General features: G+C 37.9%; 3 protein-coding genes across 6 annotated transcripts in view; 2 read left to right on the plus strand and 1 right to left on the minus strand.

Moving 5' to 3' along the window:
- Window positions 1-25,146, minus strand: part of LOC137284830 (caspase-7-like) — a 654,824-nt gene that overhangs the window by 44,468 nt on the left and 585,210 nt on the right. The gene's annotated exons all lie outside the window — the stretch shown is intronic.
- Window positions 1,316-16,679, plus strand: LOC137284808 (caspase-3-like). Of its 3 annotated transcripts, none has more exons than XM_067816795.1 (7): window positions 1,316-1,392; window positions 2,057-2,096; window positions 3,673-3,721; window positions 5,115-5,359; window positions 6,446-6,666; window positions 9,937-10,081; window positions 11,558-16,679. In XM_067816795.1, exons 4-7 carry the CDS (start codon window positions 5,152-5,154, stop codon window positions 11,815-11,817), a joined length of 834 nt encoding a protein of 277 aa, XP_067672896.1. In that variant the 5' UTR covers window positions 1,316-1,392; window positions 2,057-2,096; window positions 3,673-3,721; window positions 5,115-5,151; the 3' UTR covers window positions 11,818-16,679. The 3 variants fall into 3 exon arrangements, with proteins under 3 accessions (XP_067672896.1, XP_067672895.1, XP_067672897.1); XM_067816794.1 differs by lacking the exon at window positions 1,316-1,392 and adding an exon at window positions 1,516-1,592; XM_067816796.1 differs by lacking the exons at window positions 1,316-1,392; window positions 2,057-2,096; window positions 3,673-3,721 and adding an exon at window positions 4,552-4,602.
- Window positions 19,093-23,351, plus strand: LOC137284629 (caspase-3-like). The gene is made up of 5 exons (XM_067816521.1): window positions 19,093-19,139; window positions 20,270-20,503; window positions 20,963-21,183; window positions 22,344-22,491; window positions 22,893-23,351. The coding sequence occupies exons 1-5, from the start codon at window positions 19,103-19,105 to the stop codon at window positions 23,138-23,140; spliced, it is 888 nt and encodes a 295-aa protein (XP_067672622.1). The 5' UTR covers window positions 19,093-19,102; the 3' UTR covers window positions 23,141-23,351.

Raw genomic sequence — 25,146 nt, forward strand, 5'->3', positions numbered from 1 at the left:
GAGATTTTAAACGGCCGTTAAAGGAATACGTCAGTTCGCGTACTTACTTTTGCTACATACATGCATGCCACATTTTGATTATCCAAGAAGATAAAATAGGACATGTGACGCATAAATGAAAAAAAAACACTGACAGATTGTTTTACATCATATTTCCCTCCCACACTGACCTACTGTATATATCATTCGGTTGAAAACTTTCATCATTATTTTAAGTATTGTAGCCAGTTATTTTCAAAACCATTTGAACATACGCTCTAAGTTGAAGAAATTGTACCTACAAGAAAATAATCTACAGTAAATCAAAGTGGGTGAAAATCTTCCCGAAGTGTGTTCTTGTGATCAGCTAACTCCATCGTCTTGGGGAAATGTCCATTGAATATTTATAACTGACAAGGGATAAAACATTATAATCCACATGATGACGGTGAAGACGAGATTCAAAGGTCCAAATCAAAACTAACTAATACCTGTACATCGTCTTTACAAGGAGGAGGAGGAAGGAGCGGGTGGCCATTTACATTGTACATGCAACTCCATGAAATGTGTGAGTAAATACGTGTGTATAAGACGGTAACTTTGCCCTCACAAAACGTTACGTGTATTCGCAAATACAATAATATCAAGTTAAATGCGTTTTATTTTCTGCAACAACCTGTATATATTAATTAGTCAGTCACTGCATTTGCATCCTGGACAATCTGTCACATCTATGTACATATCACTCATGCATTGCAGGGTATGTGTAGGTAGTAAAGGAGATACTACACAGGCGGGTGAAACTGACATGTGCATTCCTTCTTTTCGTCAAGAGATGTGCTCACACATCGTTCGCATATGCTGCTTTTCAAAGTGTGGTTTAAGTGCGTACAAGTACGATTGTGAAATCTGAGACATTTCATAAAGATGCTATTTAAGACAGGAGCGTGTCAAAACAGTCTCATGCCAGAATGGCCTCAAAAGATAAATCACCAACACACACGCGCGCGCACACACACACACACACACACACAGAGAGAGCTCTCTGCAAGGTCTCCTGGCCGAAAATGTTATACGTCTTGCTTGTTTGCAGCATGCTTCCAATTTAGATCGTTCCGTTCTGTATTTCTACTGCGCATAACTCTCCGATAATACACAATATATTTAAGCCTTTCTGACACAGATATGGAGATAGACATCTTGTAAACCCACGACTTCGGCCCAGTCTCGTTCGTCTGACAATCAGAAGTAAAGTAATATTTCTAACGACGAGTATCATCACCCACCAATTACCTATCACATTTTACAAAAGAGTGTCAGGGTGCGTGAGCACCAGAAATAGTAACGGTATTTGTTTCCTAACTAATCAAACGACAGTGACCACCTGACTTTAATCGTCTTTGTTCTCTAAAGGCATGTATTATATCTGTATCGTATCTGAATAAACGTTCGTTTAGGGTATAGAAATTCGCATCTCGCTACTTACTTTTAAATGTAGCCGATATGCTTCAAACAAGGGGATTCCCCTACTGCATTTCCTGTGGTCATGGGACGGATGCTGACAGTTTTTATTTGTAATAAACTGACTCCGTCGCCACTGTAGAGAAATGCAGGTGGGGTTATTTACTCACTTAATATCATAATATACCAGTAATTACTAATGACGTGATTAATACAGCACACGTTTAATGTCAATGGTCAGAAGGGACAGCACAAATATGACGACAATTTTAGTTATTATGAATTTATGACTTTATCATAGTTTATGTGAAAAATATGAAAGACATATCTGTAAAGGAGTCTTTGTTTAGGTCTTTTATCTGTGAGCCAATACGTTTCTTGTCATAAATTGTTCTTATCACAACATTATTTTCTCTTTTCTTTCTTAAAATTTGCACTGCCATGGCTAACAAGCCTATGTTTCAAAGAACTCACTAAGAGCCTGTTTGAAATTAAGTGCTGTGTACAATACTAGCAATCCATGACCCTTAGATTGGCTTAAATATTGTACAGGTAACAGACCTATATTGAACCTGTGGAACATTTCAGTTCTAAACTGACACCTTTTTCCCAACAGAGGCTGCTGCGAGATATAGTCGTGGAGACAAGTACTGATGGTGAGCATATGCACTATTTCTTAATCAGTATTTTTGTATAAAGCAGAGGAACAATCTTTATGTGACAGGGTGTTTAACGTTTATATTTCCGTAAATACTTAAGGTTATGGGAAGGAAAAATACACTTACACACCCTGTCACACTTACATCTTTACAAGTGTTTTTGTTATTCTATTATGCATGTGGTGTTTTGATGTAAATGCTAACACCATTATCAAGTAAGTGACACAACTTTATGCGCAGATATATTTATAAATTATATAAATGAAGGATGATCAAGTTTATACAGTTGGGGAGGTTGATGTATAATGTGATTGCCTTGCTGATGGTGGTAGTTATTATTGATGACAAAGCTGGGAAAGGCAGCTGTTGTCTGGCCTTAAGCTGTAGGGATGTAATAACCATGATCTCTGTTGACAGTTAAGTAGAGTTGCTTAATTCCTCTAAGAGTTTTGTTATATTGTAGTTTGACTGGGGGTTGTTGTAAACGAAAACATACAACATCTGTTATTACTCTTCATGGTGACCTGTGAATATCCAATGTTGATGTTATTCCAAAAGATGGTATGATTAGAAGGGGCATGTAGTGTAGTCTGAACGATGATGATGATGATGATGATGATGATGATGATGTTGTCACATATTGTGCAGAGATTATGCTTTTGCAAAAGTCCTAATATTTAACATGGTTAAGAGTTCAGTAATATGACAGTGATATATACTTGGGCTGCAACTGTGTAGTGAATATGATATGTGTCATTAACACTGGGTTATGAATATCAATAATTTATTCATTAATGCAATATTGTATTTAAGTGATTGATGCACAATATGAAACCCCATGTTGACTGTTAATAAATTCTCATAGTAATAAACAGTGATCTGACATGACACTCACATTTGGTATGTAATAGACTAATATTTATAGTCCACAGTGCCATGTTCAGCCACTGCAAACTAACATGACTTGAACTACTGGAGGGTTAGTACATATTCCATTCTTGCATATCTCGACTTGAAAAAGGACATAAGGGCTTAAGTAAAACATGATTCATTAGGAAAATGTAAATATTCATTCATATTCGGTTCTGGTGAGCACAAATAACAATTCTAATTCATGAAGGACAACGGTTCAGTTCACTGAATATGCGAGTGTATTGTAATAGCCTTACTATATACAGTAGTTTCTGGAAATAAAATGTTCTCACAAGTCTCTCAGGGTGGTGAGATGTGTATGTTAAAGTGTTTGTCCTGTCTTGTCCTGTTTAGTTAATTTATGTCTGAAATAACACAGATGTGATGTTAGATTTTGTACTATGGTCTTGTTTAGCATGCATATTTCAGTATTGGCAGAGAAGGAAAGCAATTTAATGCAATTTGACCTGTAAACTGGATACTGCATTCAGTATTTTTTATGCATATGTCCCATGAGAAAGTACTTTGATTTTCCATGTTTTATTGACTTCCAACCATATGGTAGTTTGACTTTATGTGAACTTAACATTGTAAACTATTAAATCATGTGTATAAAGAGGATTATATAATCCTTGTCATGTACAATGATGTTTGTTTTCAGCTCGATCCTTTGCAGGAAGAGTGTTGACAAATACCTGGAACAGTGTGAAGTAAGTTCAGTTTAGATTCGGTTCAACAATTACCCATTGTGTGTCTTGAGGCTAGAAGGACATGTACATGCAACTGATACAGTTGACAAGGTGTAATGCCGCAGTGAAATTAATGTAGCAAAGACATCATGAAATGTTGGTGAAAACTTCCCATGATGTAGCTGCAGGAAGTCCTCTGTTTTTCTTGAACTTGCTACATGACAACCTCCATGCCTTGAGCTCCTACCAAATACTGATAACCTACTTTACAGTCACAGTACATTTGTCTTAGAAACGGACCAATAAATTGCACACCTGACTGTCCCTTCCTTTGCATTCCTTCCTTGTAACAAATAGTAAACTGTGTAAATATCTCAATGATAGTTTGTTAAAAAAACTTTTTTATCGTTTGGACCTAAATGCTTTAAAAATCTCACATACTTGGTCTAATGTTTTGATTATGAGTATTATATTGAGTATTATATGTTTATTAGTTTTTGAGTTAGATTGCAATTCACTGGTCCGCTTTTGAGTCAAATGGACTGCAGTCATGTAATGACTGTTTTTTCATTCTCATATATGCAAGGAGGTATAGTGCCTTAGCATTTAAACTAGATCTTATTCTTTTTATTTTACAAGTGATAAATCAACTCTGGAATTGTTAAAAAAAGAAATTCTAATTTGCAAATAATTCATTCGACAGGGATATCTGCAGGTAATTGACACGTGACATATTTGGTATTTGCATTGTGTATTAAAGAAGCAAGGTACAAGATCAGAATTGCTCTAACCTCTGCATCCTCTGGCTCTCATTAGACCTGGCACAGCACCAGATGAAACTGGAAACTATAAAAACACTGAGGGGAATGATGTTACTCCATAACACAGAAGTTGTTTATTAGGTGGGTTTAAGTAATTTCTTCAAGGGAATTCTTCCAATTTGTTCTTGAATAATACCTTTCAGGGTTCCAATTTGATGCTAGCCTGTTACTTTGTGAAATGTTGCTGGCATCACAAGCGCCAGTAGAATTTCAGACTCTTTGTGACTGTTCTTATACTAACATCAAGTCTCAGAAACAAACAAATTTCACATAAAAAAGGTTAATAAATTACAATGATAAAATATAATGAAAAGGACCTAAGGAACATTTTACATTTTCGACTCGTGAAACTGTAACCTGGACACATCACATATAGTATAGACTTACAAGGCTTTCAAGGATGTATTTGTTTTGGGATCTGTAAGGCAAATTATCTATGTTGAAAGTAGTGAATGTTTCAAGTTCAGTTGCATTCCTGCTCGTCAGTCTCTCTCTGTGCAATGTTTGATATGATGCAGTTGAAAAATGAGGCTTGCTTGGGATGTCCATCACTCGCTGTATTCTTGAATACTTATGTCTGTTCTCTACTTCAGGTTTTCATTGTTTGGAGAGCCAGGCACTCTTGATAACATGGACGAGTACAAGTTTGACCACAAGCGTCGTGGTGTGGCCCTCATTGTGTGTAATAGTAAGTTCAAGGGTCACCCAAGTCGCCAGGGGTCGGAGCATGATGTCAAACATTTTGAAAGGACATTTCTCAAGCTTGGTTTTAGTCCTCAAGACATCAGAATACGGTACAACATGAATTCTGGAGACATGTTGGACTGGTTTTTGGGAGGTAAGTTGATGAGTGTGTGAGTCTGTGAATATACTTTTATACTGCTGCAATATTTCAGCAGTATCTACACAGGGGAACCAGAAATGTGCTTCACTCATTATAGCCATTTGGGCAACAAACTTAGCCCTTGATGTTCATGAGTGAACACTTTGACTGCTGAGCTACCCATCACCCTGTAAGATGAGGAACAGTCAAACATTTGTTCACTTGTAAAACAACATATTTGGGAAGCAGCTTTGAACATGAAATTAGTGTCAGTAAGATCTGAAGTAAATTCAGATTTATATTTATGTATATTTCCTTTTGCCATTTTATGAAATGGTAACCAACCATCCAATGCTCTTCTTTAATTGCCTGTTGCCAGTACACATTATTTATTGTGTCCACTTTTCATGCTTTCAGTTAACATCTGCATTTGTTTTGTTTTGTATTGTATTTGATTTTTGTTGATGTAAAGTCAAGTTGTTTTAGTGGATAACTGATAGAATGGATTCTTTAACTTTATTAAACAGTATGTATAGTGCGGATATCTCATATAATGATGGGTGGAGGGGAGGAATCCATGGACCCCCAAGATCTGCATTATGGCAAGGGACCTAAAGGATGACTGTATATCTTTGGTCATTCCTGTTTTTATTATTATTAGAGGAAGAGAAGGCACTGTGATATTGGCAATTCCATGGCCATACAAACTTGGGACAAGAAAGCACTTCTAGTTTATGAACCAATAATGTTCATTCTAAATTCAGCATGAAAGCAGACATTAACCATTGTTGTAAATGAAAACATACACATCTGCTATTTCCCTTTTATGGCAACTCATGAAGATCCATGTTAGAACTGATCTTCAGTAACTCATGCTTGTTGTAAGAGGCGACAAATGGGATTGGGTGGTCAGGCTCACTGACTTGGTTCCCAGTTTCATAGATCAATGCACATATGCTGTTTATCTCTGGATTGTCTGGTCCAGACTCAATTAGTACACACCACAGCCATATAGGTGGAATACTGCTGAGTGTGGCATAAAACTGAACTCAATCAATCAATCCCTATCATGGCTGTATGAGTGTTATCTGCTGCTTCCAGTGTCGATGGAAGACCACAGTGATGCCGACTGCCTCATGGTGGCTGTCTCATCACATGGAGATGAGTACCAGTATGTAGACCCTGAACGACCCAACGTCACCAAGCGGGAAGACCTCATCCTCACGACTGACAAAGCCATATTTACTCGAGACCTGGTGGACATTTTCAGGGATGAACATTGTCCATCACTTAAAGGCAAACCAAAGATATTCTTACTTCAGGTATGCTTTCTAAAAACAGGAATATACAGCTCTAACATATGTTATATTTCAGATTCTACCATGACTTCAGTAAACACCGGACTGTGATTGGTTAGTCAAAAGTCATTCAGAGGTATATGATCATGTTATATACCTCTGATTTTCCAACAAAGTGTGTATTTATTGTTAAGTCTGAATATTATGGTTATGATAGAATGGAGACAACCGTAGTGTGTTGGAAAATCAGAGGTGTATAACGAAATTATAGTGGCTCTAAATTTTACATTCAGATTATACTTTCATAGTTTAGTACTTTTGGGGAGGGGAGTTCCATCCTGGATTCAAACCCACACCAGAAGAGTCAGGCATCTAAACACCAGCATACAATGTCAGCCGTCTAATATAATATGCCTGATTTGACTGTTAGTGCTATGAGCATTCATTTTGTGAATGGAGTTTGGTGCAATATAAATGCACATTTTATTATTATTATCATTATTAGTCCCCACAGCTATCTTACTTTTGGTGCTGGCGATTAGGTGTCTGACTCTGAGGATGTGGGTTCGAATTCCAGATAGGATTCAACCCAATAAAATGTTCTAGAATCTGTACTTTGCTAAGAGAGTTTAATACAAGACACTATTATGGATGACAACTTCTTTAATTCTTTTAACACGACGTTTCAAGGCTAATTCTTGCCCCTTCGTCAGGTGGATAATGAACATAGGTAACATAGCAGAATATATATAGGTATACATGAAGCCAGAGAGGTAAGATGTATATACAAGCACATAAATGTAATTAGGTATGTACAATCACAGAGGAGAGATGAAAGGAGGAAAGTTTTAACAGTACATAGTTGTTTACACAGCTGATAGATTGAGAGTCTATGAGTCCTTGTTGACACACCAGGCAGAGGGTAGGTACACGCCTTGATCTCTATTGATCTGAGGTTCTAATCTTCTGATGTTGATTGCTTCCCAAAGCTTCTTCTGGTGTGGGTTTGAATCCAGGATGGAACTCCCCTCCCCCGCCCCCTCCCCAAAACACTGCCCAATTCCTTGCCAGATTGCTTGCCCCTTTGGGGAAGGAAGGTAAATCCTTCATCAGTGACTCCTCATCCTTTGTGAAAAAACTCTTGGACGTTAAGTTATCTGGCCGTATGGTCAGCTATGATGTTGTTGATTTGTTCACTAACATCCCTCTACCTGAAGCTCTTGATGTTCTCCGTGCTAAGTTAACTAGTTGTATTGACACCCTTGACACCAAACTCACCATTGCCAGTATTATCAACCTTGTGTCTAGCTGTTTCCAGACCTCGTACTTCACATGGCAGAACAGCATCTACCAGCAGATCCATGGCCTACCCATGGGCTCACCTCTCTCTCCGCTGATAACTGAAATCTTCATGACCAGCTTTGAAGAAACTGCCCTATTCTACATCGCCATTCCAACTGTTATGTTGGTATAGGAAAGTTGATGACACTTTCACTATCCTAGATCCCAACCACAGCCCTGCAGAACTCCTTCACCACCTCAACAAACAACACGCCCGCATCCAGTTCACGATGGAAGTAGAAGCCCAACACAAGCTGCCATTCCTAGACGTATCCCTTGACAACTCATCTGAAAAAATCGTTCCCACTGTCTATCGAAAGCCCACCCACACTGACCAGTATATCCACTACCTATCCAACCACCATCCACAAATAAAGCAAGCCGTAGTCTCCACCCTAGCCAGACGTGCCAAAGCCATCTGTGACCCAGCCCACCTCCAAGACGAAATTGACCACCTCAAGAGAACTTTCATCACCCTCAATGGATACCCAAAACAACTCGTTGACCAGACTATAGCCACAACTCTCCAGCATCAGAACGACCGCCTCCCTAAACCTGAGCCTGCACCCATCCGAGTCAACATTCCATACCAAGGAAAGATAAGTCATCAAATCAGTCGACTCCTCAGAAAAACTGCCAGTGTTGATGTGACCTTTTATTCTGACAAGACATTAAAAAACATCCTTAGAGCAAATGGAAGAGGAGGCAGTGATCAAACCAACCCCAACCCCAAAGGCTGCATCTACAAGATAAACTGTGATTGCGGCAGCAGCTACATAGGTGAAACCTGCAGACCATTCAACATCAGACTCAAAGAGCACCAAACTTCAGTAAGAAAATTAGATCTGAAATCGGCCCTCTCTGAACACATTGTCAACTATCCAAACCACTCCATCAACTGGAAAAACACCGAGATCCTGGCTTCCAACATCAGTGATTGGTGGAGAAGGAAGCTTTGGGAAGCAATCAACATCAGAAGATTAGAACCTCAGATCAATAGAGATCAAGGCGTGTACCTACCCTCTGCCTGGTGTGTCAACAAGGACTCATAGACTCTCAATCTATCAGCTGTGTAAACAACTATGTACTGTTAAAACTTTCCTCCTTTCATCTCTCCTCTGTGATTGTACATACCTAATTACATTTATGTGCTTGTATATACATCTTACCTCTCTGGCTTCATGTATACCTATATATATTCTGCTATGTTACCTATGTTCATTATCCACCTGACGAAGGGGCAAGAATTAGCCTTGAAACGTCGTGTTAAAAGAATTAAAGAAGTTGTCATCCATAATAGTGTCTTGTATTACCTCACCAACTTCTAAATGCCTTTGAAGAATTTCATAAGAGAGTTTAATCCCAAATATAACGTGTTACATTTAATCTCCTCCTTAATGGCATTGTGTATTCAAATATACAACTCAAAGGAAAGTTTGAGTTTCAAATGTCTGTCCTATCTGAGAAATTTGGTGTTATCAGTCCTACAGCTTGATCATTCAGAATAATGTCTTTGAGGCTGCATTATTTAGAAAACAAATACTAAGTGTCACTGCTCGATCTGGTAATTGAGTCAGTGATTGTAGGGACTGTAGGGATGAAAGGCCATTTGTAAGTGATTTGTAATGTTCTCAGTTTGGCACCAGCCAGAACTAGCATCCCAATTTACTTAGATTACTTTATGGTAGAAATGTCAAGGAGAATAAGGCTTTTCACTTCTGCCTGTTCATTCACTCAGCACAGATTTTCTTGTTATTTAAGCGATGCAGTTTCATCTACCCCCATCAGTGGTGTGATAAAGTAAAGTCTTACCCTGGACTGTTATTGTGAGTGATTGAGTTTAGTCATGGAAAAAACAACATTGGTACATGTACTACCATATTTTACATAAGCATATCCAGTACTGAATGCAGCATGTGACCACCCAACCAATCCAAATCTGATATTCTGCAGGCATGTCGAGGCACCAAGTTAGATGATGGGGTTGAGATTGTGGAGGAACATATAGACGTAGTAGATGCACTGACTGAACCAGTGTATACAGTAACACCCCCTCCATGCTTCAAGGACTTCTGTATTGTGTATGCCACCCCTCCAGGTATGTCAGTATTACAGATACATCTTTAACTGACTCCAGATAACATCTAGATCCATGCTTCAAGGACTTCTGTATTGTGTATGCCACCCCTACAGGTATGTCAGTATTACAGATACATCTTTAACTGACTCCAGATAACATCTAGATCCATGCTTCAAGGACTTCTGTATTGTGTATGCCACCCCTCCAGGTATGTCAGTATTACAGATACATCTTTAACTGACTCCAGATAACATCTAGATCCATGCTTCAAGGACTTCTGTATTGTGTATGCCACCCCTCCAGGTATGTCAGTATTACAGATACATCTTTAACTGACTCCAGATAACATCTAGATCCATGCTTCAAGGACTTCTGTATTGTGTATGCCACCCCTCCAGGTATGTCAGTATTACAGATACATCTTTAACTGACTCCAGATAACATCTAGATCCATGCTTCAAGGACTTCTGTATTGTGTATGCCACCCCTCCAGGTATGTCAGTATTACAGATACATCTTTAACTGACTCCAGATAACATCTAGATCCATGCTTCAAGGACTTCTGTATTGTGTATGCCACCCCTCCAGGTATGTCAGTATTACAGATACATCTTTAACTGACCCCAGATAACATCTAGATCCATGCTTCAAGGACTTCTGTATTGTGTATGCCACCCCTCCAGGTATGTCAGTATTACAGATACATCTTTAACTGACCCCAGATAACATCTAGATCCATGCTTCAAGGACTTCTGTATTGTGTATGCCACCCCTCCAGGTATGTCAGTATTACAGATACATCTTTAACTGACTCCAGATAACATCTAGATCCATGCTTCAAGGACTTCTGTATTGTGTATGCCACCCCTCCAGGTATGTCAGTATTACAGATACATCTTTAACTGACCCCAGATAACATCTAGATCCATGCTTCAAGGACTTCTGTATTGTGTATGCCACCCCTCCAGGTATGTCAGTATTACAGATACATCTTTAACTGACCCCAGATAACATCTAGATCCATGCTTGTGTATTGGATCTGTTCATTAGATGTTTAGTCAACATTCAAGAATGGACAGTTGAGTATGAACCAGGTTTAGAAGTGTAGTTGCTGTCATCTGGCTGAAACATAGCTGATGTTGCTTATAATCATGTTTGCACATACACAGGATGAATGGTCCAAGGTGAAATGTCCCCAAACATTGCTCACAGATGAACTTCAGAGTCTAGCTTTTTCTATACCTGTACATTAAAAACAAATTGATTGCCGTTGACATTTTGATACTACTTAAGTTAATCAACGTATTCTCATTAAAGAAGTGTCTGTTTGTTATCATTTTTTGAGAATTATACATTTAAAATTTACATATGCTGTAACTTCAAATGTGGCTTTGTATAGCTCATTCAATATAATGCAGTCAAATGTCGTCACAGTCTGTTTGATGCATCATGCATGTATTGTTTTCTGGCATTGGTTATGTGATTATTTTCCAGGTCATTTTGCATTTCGGCGGCCATCAGAAGGGTCCTGGTTTGTGAAGGCCTTCTGGGATGTTGTGGAAAGAGTGGACCCATCCCGTGTGGATTTTTTGCGTTTAGTAACACAGGTTATATACCAGGTGGCATTTTCCTTCCAGTCGTCAGCGGTTGATCCAAGAATAGATGCCAAGAAACAGTCAGGATGTATTTATTCAATGTTGACAAAGGATATTTACTTCACACCCAAACCAGAAGATGATGAGATGATCTTATGAATTCTGACGTAAATTCTTGTGCTATGTTTGTACATATATGCCGTTATGTATTAGACTATTGTTATTTGGAATTTTATTGTAAGCTGCCATCACAAGTATGAATCTGTGAACGGCTGATCACAGATATTGTCTCTTACACAGAAATTGTCCCTTACACAGATATTGTCTCTTACATACAAAATCTTATCAGATTTTAGCTGCCATATTGAAAGCAGAGTACATGGCCTTTTAATCAGGTATTTGTACAGGTATCTTTGTGATATTTTAGATCACAAACATACATGTTATAAGCTACCAAAGTAATATGGCCATCTTGTTTTCATCAGTTATTGAATTTTAGCTTGATCTTTAAACAGAATATCTTTTATATTTTTATAACTGGCTCAGAGAGAGCCTTTGACTTTTCAGAATTTGTGCATGTATGATCCAGAATGGCAGTGTAAATTCAAGCGCTGCTAAAAACTGCCCACCAGCCCCTAGTTATATGGGTATTTTAGAAAATACTGGTGGTCATGTCACATTGCTGAGATGTTTTAGTCATACACTAATTGTTACTAGTACAAGTTCACTCTCTTTCTTAAGCTTTTAACGCAGGTGAGGTCAGCATGAGAAACCAAAGACATACTTGAGTTTTGCTTGAGTTGAAAAATGAAAACAAAAATGATGCTTTTCATATTAACATTTATGGATGCGTCGACATGACTCACCTGTTCCTGTACAGTGCGTCGTAATAAATATTTGTGGATGGCACAAGGGCACAGCCTAGCATGGACACTCAATGGTGTTCTTAGTAAAAGTCCACAGAATTCCGATCCCACCTCAAACATGACCGCCATGAATAATCCTGCTCAGAAGCACCAATCTCAGAATTTCAGAGGTATCATGACAATAAACTGTTAGATGCATGTAATTTTGAGACCATGTTTAAATGCCAGCTGATCCTAACACTACATTCCAAACATACAATTAACAGTAAGTCAATTTGAAGTTTACAAGATATTCATTTGGATGAGTGCCAGATCATATCAGTGCAAAATTAGTGTTCAGAAGGAAATTAGTGATGAATTTTGAAATGAAGTAATCACAGGCATTATACTTCCACATTTCTGGGGAATCCCCTGGGAATTCCTGAGCTTCTACAAATATCAAACCATTGTTAAGGTCTTAAAGACATTTTCATTTCCTTCTCATGATTTTCACACATTTCAAAAATATCATGACAGAATGTCTGGTACAATCCATCCTAGTGGTCAAGACAAGGGAAGCACACTAAAACTATCACATGTGCCCAAAATGGACAGTATCTCTGCACTTATCCAAGAAATTATTTCAGCACTTGGTGCTTCACAAACAATGCTATGAAGTGCCTCCATACAACCATAGTTCATTTGTCATGGATTATTTATAGTAACATGAAAGAATCATTGATCCTTCTGTTTGTTAAACAGGATAGATTATTTTTGTATGGAACACCTCTTTGTTGCCATGTTATTGGTCAGTTCTCCTGATCACTCTCAATCAACGAAGGGCTTACGTCGAAGGAATCAAACTGAAACTGAAATCATTGCTAATTTTGCTCATTAGTCACAAAAAAATTGTCAGATATTTCTCCTTTTGAACTTTTCAAAAACGTTTACACAAAATACACAAACCAGCCGACTTTTATGCTTGGCTGATATCAATTCAGGAGAAACAATTCAAGGGAGACAATCCAAAATCTGGTCATGAATGGCATTTAGAAGTGATACACGGAAGGAGCTTTGTGTGGATGTCAGCTTCTTTATTCAACAGATGAAGGAGTAAGGATATATCCCCAAATGTGTTCCTTATGATAAAGAAGTTGACATCCATCAATTTTTCTCCCTTGATCCAAAATCAGGTCACCTTTCTGTAGCTTTGAAGTATTCTGGACTTGGTTTCATCAAAAGTATAATGGCTATTGACAGTATGATCAAAGTCACATGCCAGTACACATGTCTGTGTGATGGCATGTCACATGCCAGTATACATGTCTGTGTGATCGCATGTCACATGCCAGAATACATGTCTGTGTGGTCACATGTCACATGCCAGTATACATTGTCTGTGTGATCACATGTCACATGCCAGTACACATACACGTCACATGCCAGTACACATGTCTGTGTGATCACATGTCACATGCCAGTACACATGTCTGTGTGGTCACATGCCAGTATACATGTCTGTGTGATCGCATGTCACATGCCAGTACACATGTCTGTGTGTGTGATCACATGTCACATGCCAGTACACATGTCTGTGTGATCGCATGTCACATGCAGTACACATGTCTGTGTGATCGCATGTCACATGCAGTACACATGTCTGTGTGATCGCATGTCACATGCCAGTACACGTCTGTGTGATCACATGTCACATGCCAGTACACATGTCTGTGTGATCACATGTCACATGCCAGTACACATGTCTGTGTGATCACATGTCACATGCCAGAATACATGTCTGTGTGATCACATGTCACATGCAGTACACATGTCTGTGTGGTCGCATGTCACATGCCAGTATATATGGAACAAGTGCTTGCCTTAGATTTGATGCTCAGTGCTACTTATTGTATTCACATAAGTGATTCCAGTCTTGTATTTTGTGAAAATACAATAAGATGTTGTTGGCGAAACATAAATGTGTTTACAGTGTGAAGTTTGGTGCACAGAATTAGAGTCTGTTAGTTATATTTTCTCTGATTTATCGTTTTCTATGCAAATGATACTTCTTTTGAAGATTTTTTATGTTCTTCTCTTTACTTCATGTGCATTGAAAAATGTTGCGTTTTTTACTTTCCAATGTTTTTTAATGATCTTCAGGCACCTGAATCATTTGATATTATTATTAAATATTGTGGAGGGGATGTTTCTTGATGTTTTGCTGTTCTGTCATGCCAAGCTGAATGCTGCAGAAAGGTATGTGGTACCTACAGGTTTGGGGCAGAGAGGTCCTGTAATCTGTTTCTCAGTGATGTTTTATCCCATTGCTTGTCTTACCAGACCAAAAATACTGTGTCCTATTCTCATAAAAGTTTGAATGTGTAAGTGAGTTTAATTTAGTTTTACGCTGCTTTTAGCAATATTCCAGCAATATTATGACAGGAGACACCAGAAATGGGCTTCACACATTATACCCATGTGGGGAATTGAACCTGAACTTTTGGCGTCATGAGCAAATGCTTTTTAACCACTGGGCTAGCCCACGCCCCAGTTTGAATGGATACATATAATATGCTAAATTACACAAAAGACATTTAAGAGCACTGATATTTTTCATATATTGACTCTGACGTGACCGATTAAGTGTAACCTTTCAAAAATTGTGTTTTCTTTAAATTTGTTTTGGGTGGTATAAGGCTGTTTGAATCAAAGTAGTGAGTGAGTATGGTTTTATGAGGCTTTTAGCAATATTCCAGCAATATCAAAGCAGGGGGACATAAGAAATGGGCTTCACATTGAATCAGATTGAGTACTGGTAATTCTGAATTTAACTGATATTATTGACAAAATGTACAAAGGAAGCAAATCCCTTTCCCAGTAAGTCACCAGACGAAGTACACATTTTAGGTTGTTACAATATTCAACTGTCCAATCATATATGCCACTCTTGACAGGATAGCCCAACTGTGTACCAGAACTCTCTGGAAATATTTTTATGCATTAATCTGGAAAACATTGTTCTGGTCAGGTATGAGAACCTTGTCATTTCCTTGAAATTTCATTTCATTTTGACATACACACTACTCAGATTTGCTAAGGATCAAGTCAGAGCTGTGGTTGTTAGCAACTGATGATTAATGTATTATTGTGAAATCCAGTATTGGTTGTTTTGTCAATAGATATAGTAGAGTTCAGTATTAATTTGGAGGGTAAACATTTATACTGTATGCACAATTCCATTTGGGGGATCCTAACCTTCTGTTTGAGATTTAAGGTAATCTCATGAAAGAATTTATGCCTCTTCTTTCTGTTTTGGAAGCAAGCTGTTACCATGTAGTTAGTAAGAGAAGGTCTGTTTTAGATGTATCAGACCAGGTGATCAATAAAGAACATGTTTGTCTCTGATCAATGATCTGTTTAGTTTGTTTGTTTCTTTCAATATTGCCTCTTTTTTGATCCGTGATTGTTGAATTTATGTAAGTAGATTGTATATGTGAATGTTTTTGGGATGTCAGCATATTCTTAGGTTTTCTTAAACATTGTTAGTATTTATTGTTATAGGTTTGTCGTATAGTTAGGGATTTCTTTGTGGTTTCAGTCAATCGGTGTTTGTTTTAGTTGTATTTGTATGTGATTTAGTGCCATTGAATTGTTTTCTATTGAATAACAACAGTTTGTCAGTGTTGGTATGTTGCTATGGATATTATATAATCTGCTTGTTGTCATAGTTATATTGACTATACAAAAATTGTGTTGAAATTCAGGTATTACAAGGATTGGGAATTACAATATTTGTAACATTTGATTGTTTGGTTTAGACTTTATTATTTACAGACTGCCATCATACAGCATGAATATTGTTGAATGTGGTGTTATACAATACAGGCTGTCATTTCTCTTCCAACAGTGTAGGCTACAGTCTCGTCACAGACATAATCAGCTCTACAAGGCTTTATACTTACACATGCATTATATGATTGGACCAAGTTTATTGTGATTTATGTGCTCATATTTGGTACGCAATTTTATATTATTTAATTTCAGTCACAGCCATGTACATTTACTTTTTTCAAAAAACACCATTTGTTGTTGTTACTGTGTTGTATCTATTATGCAATATTTTGATGTACTTTTTGTGCTGAATAATAACAAAGTAATAAATTATCTATTCTCATATACAACTTGTCTGTTATAATTGAAGTCAGTAATTAAGAATGATTATTTGTCGTTCAAATCCATACTCAGCAATATTCCATTTGGCAATATTTACTTGTAAAGACTTTTGAGAACTTGGTTCAATTTGTGTCATTATTCACTTGACAGCTTTAATTGCCTGGTCCAGACTCAGTTATTTACAGTCTTTTAAATAGAGAATACCCCTTTACAAAGTGGTCAAATATAACATTTTCTATATTGTGGAATACACATTCTCAATAGGGCCATGAATCATGGGTAGAATAGGTCTTCAGCAACCGATGCTTGCCACAAAAGGCAACTATGCTTCTTGTAAGTGGCGACTAACAGGATCGGATGGTCATGCTCACTGACTTAGTTGACACATGTTATTGGTTCCCTATTGTGCAGATCGTGTGCTTTGGATCACTGGATTGTCTGGCCCAGTCGTGATTATTTACAGACTGTCACCGTATGTCTAGAATACTGCTGAGTGTGGCGTAAAACTAAACTCACTCATTAGGGCATCACACAATGTCAACGATCTAACCAACTTTGCCACAGGAGTCAGCTATACAAAGGGGGTTAAGCACAATGCCACTAAGGCAATCAATACAATGTGTTTTGATGTTTTCCTCAACCCAAAGGCTGTATTGCATACATCAATGGAAACCGAATGTCAACCTAACCATGCTGCAAATTACCCGATCATATTGGTGTTTACTACCAACGATGGCGAATATATTGGGGTTCATATTTTTCATACAATGCCCTAGGGCAAAATATCACTTTTTCATGATGATGTGACGTCATAACAATGCCCTGACATCATGTTTCTTCAGTGACGTTGTGTTCTATATGCAGCAACGGCGGGTAGTCTGCCGGTGTTTGAAAGTAGATTTGGGTTCATTTTCCTCAATTTAAAGACTTTGGTAAGAAACCGAATATTATATTCCTACCCATAACATACTATGTTTATGACAGTCGTGCCTAAATATTGGTATATCCCTCGCCTGCTCCCTTGTGAAATACCAACATTTAGGCACTTGTGTTGTATGCATAGTATGACATAGGCAATATCCTCTATTAACATTATATATATTCTTTGTACATCTAGACTATATTAATAAATAGATTTAAAGTTTCTTTATTATTGTATACATTGATATAGCACAATGATTGTTGTCAGGTTGTAAAAAGGGTTTTTTACAGCAACCACAATCAGATTACGACTATTGATTGGCCTTTCAGGTTGGGTGAGATACGATGATCTAACCCACTACATATGGGCTATGAGAGGCAGGCTACATGGTTACATTGAACCATATAAGCTCATTCAAACAGAACTTCAGTTGCATAACAACATTGAACTACTTGGGACTAGGAGAACAAACATGAAATCACAGGTGTTATACATTACAATATGACTGTATTGGACTTCCTACTGGGGTAGACAGACAGACAGACAGACACACACACACACACACACAGTGTAGTGTGAAATACTAATCTGTGAACAAAAATGAAATCACAGGTGTTATACATTACAATATGACTGTATTGGACTTCCTACTGGGGTAGAGTTGAAGAACACCGTCAGACAATATATGTATATATATATAGTGTAGTATGAAATACTAATCTGTTTAGCAACTTTTCAGATTACCTCACTAACTCTCTCACTCACTCACTCACTCACTCGCTCACTCACTCTCTCACTCTTGGTTTATGATTCTCTGTATAACTTCTGTGTAGAAACATTTCATAGGCAGTTGTTGTCTGATAAGAAAACTGCATCTACAGCGAAAAAACAAGCATATAAAATTAAAAGAAGCTGAAATTTATGCCAAATTTACATAAATCATACCACTGGATTATTAACAAAATAATCATAAATCTCTGTATTCTCGTTTGAAATTTTAATGACCCCTGTATTGTCAGTTAACTGGATCTATAGAGTAATCAATTAAATTCAGTTTTAAACAGCTGATAGGTTTATGAATATGTTGTAAATATAACCTCTACCCCTTTGAGCTATATGACAATTTGAATACAATATTCTCCTCTGCAGAAAAATATTATGATGTGTGTGAGGTCTTCTGAACTTTAGTTGAAAGGATCTTTGATAGTTTCAACTGTATTCGGTTCTATGTCACATACCTTGATACCCAGTACATTTGTTCAAACTTGTTCAACCTATTTATCATTAGTGGGTCCTCGAGCAAGATAAAGCGTGGTGCTGATTGTAATTCTTACAGAGTAGTTGTGTCCTGTTTATTGTGTGTTGTTAGATACCTTGTGAAACTACAGGATGTAGACCTGTCTTGCACAACGCTGTTTCCAAAGGTGTACATTCCTTCAATGATATCCTGAAGTAGGTATACACTTGAGATATTTCAGTCCAGTGAACAGGACCTGCTTTAACGATGACTGATGATTCAGAACATGCAAAGCACTTTAGTTGTGAGTATTGTTGTGAAACTGAAGTAATGGTCAAAAGTAACTAAAACCATAACTCTGAACATGATGTACCCCCGATGTTTGTTTATGTTCCCTGAACCCAGTGGGTGGGGAATATAAACAAACATTGAGGCTACATTGAGGTTACATCAACCCATGAGCCCGGAGGTACCAGTGAACAACGTATTTATCTTACCGAACACCTCAGTGCTAATTTTGAACTGTTTGAAGCATGGGCATCAGATCGTACACTTCAGCCAGCCTGTGTGAATCAAACGATTTGATTCTTGCAATCTTGCTGTGTTTCCCACAGGTGTTGCCTTAGCAAAGTCTCTCCAGTGTAATTCCACTTCTTAATTAATATTCACAGAGACTACATTTGAACGTTTTATTAAAATCTATTTATTGGAATGCGAGACAAATCTTTTCATAGCCATTGTGTTTCGAAACAAGGAAAACAAATTTTGAGTTCTCTCCATCCATTCGCAAAACATTGCTAATTTCCATGCATCATGCATGATTTCAGTGTTATTTGAGATACCGAAGTACTACCACGAAGTACCGAATGAGTTACCATTGGCAGCATGGTACACTGAAAACAACAGAAGAGTGCTTAACCACTCAGAAAATGACATTTGTATGTAAAACAAGATATGTATCCATGGGTATGCTATGTATCAAAAAATGGAATGTTTCAGAGGTTTTACTGAGAATCAGTACATATGTTCTTATGAATAGAATAGAATAGAGAGACAGATGCAATGGCCACCATGGAAGCCATACTTTTAAAAATAATTTTGATTTAGGTAACTGAAGGTATCACAGTGTCATCATGAGATGGAACGTTGCAGAGGTTGTACAAGGAAAACAGTATTTATGCTGAAAAATGAATTATGTTAAACTTCCCTGAAAAAAATTGAATGTGGAAAAAAAAATATGAAAAAAACCCCGAAATTACAATAAAACACAGTGATGATATTCACCTTTTAGTCTAGTAAATCTAATGAAAATATGTTTTTATTAAATGTTTGGCATGTTCATCCTTCAGACAATGAAAACATGAACTTGTGTAGATAATGTTTGCAAAAGGTAACCTTTTTCATTGTGTTAATGTCCCCCATTTTTTTCAATAGATGAAGAAGAAACGAAAGAGGTGAAGCCGGAGTCTGACCGGTATGATCTTGGACATCCGGATCGGGGTGTGGCTCTAATCGTGTGCAATGAGTCTTTTTCAAACAACGTGCCTCGAGCAGGAGCACATCATGATGTGGAATACTTCAAGAAAATTTTCCAGAAACTTGGTTTCAAGGATATACGTGACAAGTATGATCTGACTGCTGATGATATGCTAGATTGGTTCACTGCAGGTAATATGAATATGACAAACGATGTACACTGTAACTAGCACTATGAACACTTATATAATATACAAAGGGGGTATCTGTGAACACAAGTTGTTTTCAGAGATCGCTGGGTAGTGAACAAACTGAGCTATTTAATACACTTTCAAACTGGGTGCTAAAAATGATTTCTCACAGTTTGTTCATATGAAGAGGAGATGCTCATTGAGACAAGTTATATATTCTAATTACTACAGTGTATAAGATAGATTTGCTCTATGTCGTCTTCACCAAGTTGACATTGGTACCGTTGGGCTTATGACCAGAAGTCCACATTGTAAGAGATTCTATCATGTCAGTGAAGCAATGGTAAGAGTGATGTTTAATCTCACATCACACCTACAGGTGAACACATTTTCAGAGATTATCAAAAGCCGCTTTAAACTTGATAAGCAGAACTATATTGAAAGTCAATATCTGTTTCAGTATCTCAAGAAGACCACAGTCAGCGTGACTGTCTGGCTGTTGCTATTACCTCCCACGGTGAGAAGTACACTCAGGTTGATCCGAAGAGGTGCAATGTCTCAATTGATCGAGATACCATCCTTGGCTCACAGGGGGCAGTTTACACAGAAGAGCTGGTTGAGATGTTCACTGATAAGAAATGTCCCTCTCTGGCCCACAAACCAAGACTGTTCCTGCTACAGGTGTGTTCTGGAGTGAGTGAGTGAGTGAGTGGGTGGGTGAGTGAGTGAGTGGGTGAGTGAGTGAGTGAGTGAGTGGGTGGGTGGGTGAGTGAGTGAGTGAGTGAGTGAGTGGGTGGGTGGGTGGGTAGGTGGGTGAGTGAGTGAGTGAGTGGGTGGGTGAGTGAGTGAGTGAGTGAGTGAGAGTATTAACTAATGAATTTTATCAAACTCACTGTTTGGCTATTCTTAGTGAAGTATGTCAAAAGGCAGAGAGGTACATGTGAAAACTTCAGCCTGAAATGGCTTCCATAAGAGATATCACTAAGGTGAGATCAAGTGATACTCCCTTGGAGATAGTGCTGCAGTGAAATTGCATTTCAATGCTCTGGAGACCATTGTGAAACTAACTCTGGAGACAAACAGGTATGACACCAGAATGAAATGATGTCACTAATAACGAATAAATTCAAAGTTTTGCATTGTCATACAAAGTGAAGTGCGACAATAGAATATACTGCAGCACAGTTTGGTGATACAGACTTCAGCACCCACGGCCACAGCCTCCTTGAGCAGGGTGAGAACGATTCATAGAATGGAATGTAATAGTCCAGTGGTTTAAGCCATCACATACCACACCAACAACTGGGTTTGATTCCCCATATGCTTAGGATATGTAAAGTGTATGTATTCTGTGTATAGTGCTTGAGGTTGTAGAGCAGTGGAGTAGCTTAGTGGTTAAATTGTTTGCTCGTCACCCGGAAGACCCAGTGTAGCAGACCTTCCTTCCCCTTTCTAAATTTTCGCTGGGGACAATCTGGCCTTGGTCAAAGCTTCCCCCGTGAAGTTTTGCCCTAGGATATTCTTACCCTGGAGAATGTTTGGCCAGGGGAAAGTTTGACCAGTTACACTGGGTTTGATTCTTCTTATAGGCACACTATGTTAAGTCCATTTCTGGTATTGGTGAAATATTGCTGAAAGCAGTGTAAAACTAAACTCGCTCACTGATTGACTTAAAGTGGTCTTAAACTTATTGTTATTCTCACTTACTTATTCTTCATTCTTTGTGTAGTAAATAATGCTGCAGCTTACACCATGGCAGCACTCCCTCCATGCATGACTGCCTAACGACGTGTGTCAAGGAATGGTTGTTTGAAACTGCTTGCACAAGAATTTTTTTCTAGGCCTGCCGAGGGATAAATCTGGATGATGGTGTTGAATTACAAAGAGACTTGGATGAGGTTGATGCCTTACCAATTCTTGTTCCTGAATATACAGTGTCCCCAGCTCCCTGCTTCAAGGACTTCTGTGTTGTGTATGCCACACCTCCAGGTATGTCAGTATGTCACCTAGCTGTGTCTCTAACTGAATCCTCACTGGAATGAATGAATGAATGAATGAATGAATGAATGAATGAATGAATGAATGAATGAATGAATGAATGAATGAATGAATGAATGATCGATCGATCGATCAGTCAATCAATCAATCACATTTTATTTTAACTGCTGTGTGAATGAAGGAATGAAATATGAATGGGAGTTTATTTCCTCTGCTCTATGTGAATTAATGAATTAATGAAACTGTATTTCCTCTGGTGTGTGAATGAATGAATGAATGAATGAATGAATGAATGAATGAATGAATGAATGAATGTTTTTTTCCAGTGTATGTGAACAATAGTTATATCTTAACATTCTGCATTGTAGATTTTGTTACTTGATCATTTCTAGGATTTTTTGCATTTCGGCGGCCATCAGAAGGGTCCTGGTTTGTGAAGGCCTTCTGGGATGTTGTGGAAAGAGTGGACCCATCCCATGTGGATTTTTTACATTTAGTGACGCAGGTCATACATCAAGTGGCATATACCTTCCAATCTTCAGCTGATGATCCAAGAATAGATGCCAAGAAACAGTCAGGATGTATTCATTCAATGTTGACAAAGGATATTTTCTTCACACCCAAACCAGAAGCTCATTAGGTAATAATAAATCCTGCTGTTTAAAATTTTGAACAGTATCTTTTTGCCTAGAACAACCACCAACTTCCATTTTGCCATTTTTGTGTTAGATTTATGTCAAGACTTCTGATATCTTGTCAACTTGTATATTTTTCATAGTCTTGGTTTACTCAGTTTTGTGTGAAAAACTCTCACTTTCATCCATGGAAAAAGTAATAAACTAATTTCACTATTTCCTCTTTTTCTATTAATTTTTCTGAAAAAGAAGTTAATTCGTTGTGACAGTCTTGTTTCTCTTACAGTTTAAGTATTATATTATTGTACTAACTATTCTATGTGTCTGTGTTGAAGTTTTCAGTCACAATGTCAAATGAATGTGCTGATGTGTGACTTGACTAAGGAACTTTGACCGGTCTGAATCCCAAATTTTCACTGATTATCATCCTTTGTCTGTCAGAGCCATGTGGGATAAAATGGTTACCATTCTTCTTCTTCCAACATGAAGCTACCAAGCATTTATATCACGGAGCTATTGTTAAAGGGGAGTAAGTCATCCAATGCTTTATCTATACAATAGTGCAGACACATTTTGAGTGATATTTTGTCAGAGTAGTAGATAGAAAATGTGTGATGGTAAATAATGGCAGACCCGTAAAGATCTGGGATAGAACTGGTCTTTGTAGCCCATGAGGCAACTAACAGGACTCAGTAGGTAGAAAATATTTGATGGTACCTAATTGCAGACCCGTAAAGATCTGGAATAGAATTGGTCTTCGTAGCCCATGAGGCAACTAACAGGACTAGTATGTAGAAAACGTGTCATGGTACCTAATGGCAGACCCGTAAAGATCTGGGATAGAATTGGTCTTTGTAGCCCATGAGGCAACTAACAGGACTAGTAGGTAGAAAATGTATGATGGTACCTAATGACAGATCTGGGTTAGAATATTGGCCTTCTGTAACCCATATTTGTCATAAAAGGCGACTAACGGGATCAGCTGGTTAGGCTCGCTGAATTTGTTAACAAATGTCATAATATTCCAAATGCATAGATTGATGCACATGCTGTTGATCACCGGATTGTCTGACCCAGACTTGATTATTTACAGATGGCCACCATATAGTTGGAATACTGCATTACACATCAAACCAAGCAACCAACCCACCAACCTACCCAATAGCAACAAACACCAATGATACATCAGAGATACATTGTGGTGTTATGTTATTTGTGTATTGTACTGACATAATCAAGTTGTCACATCCAGTTCTCAGTACTGGATATGCTTACATGCTTATTTTAAAATATGGTAGTACTTGTACCAAGGTTGTCTTTTTTCTATGTTAATGGATGCAGGGTTCCCCATGATGCAAAAACCTGCGTACATGATGCAGTGTGAAGTGAAAATATACTTAAAAAACAAACACTGTGTCACTTCTTATGCAACAAAATCACTAATCAAATCCTTACAATTCAAATTGCTATAGGTAATAAATGTAACTTAAATGATTTTTTATATCAAACTGATTCAAAAGTACACATGATAGTTCTTTAGACCCCCCAAATGTAAATGTCTAGGGGGAGGAGTTATTTTAGTACAGGGAGGAGTGCAGAGAAAGGCACAGCCAGGTGTTTGAGAAGGAAGCACGTGCACAAGTGCCAAGAAAGTTATAAATTCATTACCCTGTGCTGTGCTGTCTCCATGCTTTCTTGCACACCTGGCTGTCCCTTTCTCTGCACTGAGACCTCCCTTGTGACAAATAGTGAACTGTGTCAATATTTTAATGATAGTTTGTTAAACAACTTTTTTATTTTAAGGAAAAATATTCTGCAAAAACCTCACAGAGTTGGTATGATGTTCTGATTAAGATCAGCATTTCACTGAGTATGTTATGTTTATTAGTTTTTTAGACTGCAATTCATCGGTCTGCTTTTGAGCCAAACAGACTATCGTAGTGACCTGAGTAACCTGTGCTGACTTTACCCTGAAGCAACTTCTGAATAAAACACTATATAAAGCTACCGG

Source organism: Haliotis asinina, chromosome 5, assembly GCF_037392515.1.
Source record: "Haliotis asinina isolate JCU_RB_2024 chromosome 5, JCU_Hal_asi_v2, whole genome shotgun sequence".
Lineage (NCBI taxonomy): Eukaryota > Metazoa > Mollusca > Gastropoda > Lepetellida > Haliotidae > Haliotis > Haliotis asinina.

Coding starts and splice junctions, on each gene's coding strand:
- LOC137284808 (XM_067816794.1), top strand. Junction 2,097..3,672: donor CGTGGAGACAAGTACTGATG/GTGAGCATATGC, acceptor GTTTGTTTTCAG/CTCGATCCTTTGCAGGAAGA. Junction 5,360..6,445: donor GTTGGACTGGTTTTTGGGAG/GTAAGTTGATGA, acceptor TGCTGCTTCCAG/TGTCGATGGAAGACCACAGT.
- LOC137284629 (XM_067816521.1), top strand. CDS start 19,103: ATGACTGATGATTCAGAACATGCAAAGCACTTTAGTT. Junction 19,140..20,269: donor ACATGCAAAGCACTTTAGTT/GTGAGTATTGTT, acceptor TTTTTTCAATAG/ATGAAGAAGAAACGAAAGAG. Junction 22,492..22,892: donor TGTGTATGCCACACCTCCAG/GTATGTCAGTAT, acceptor GATCATTTCTAG/GATTTTTTGCATTTCGGCGG.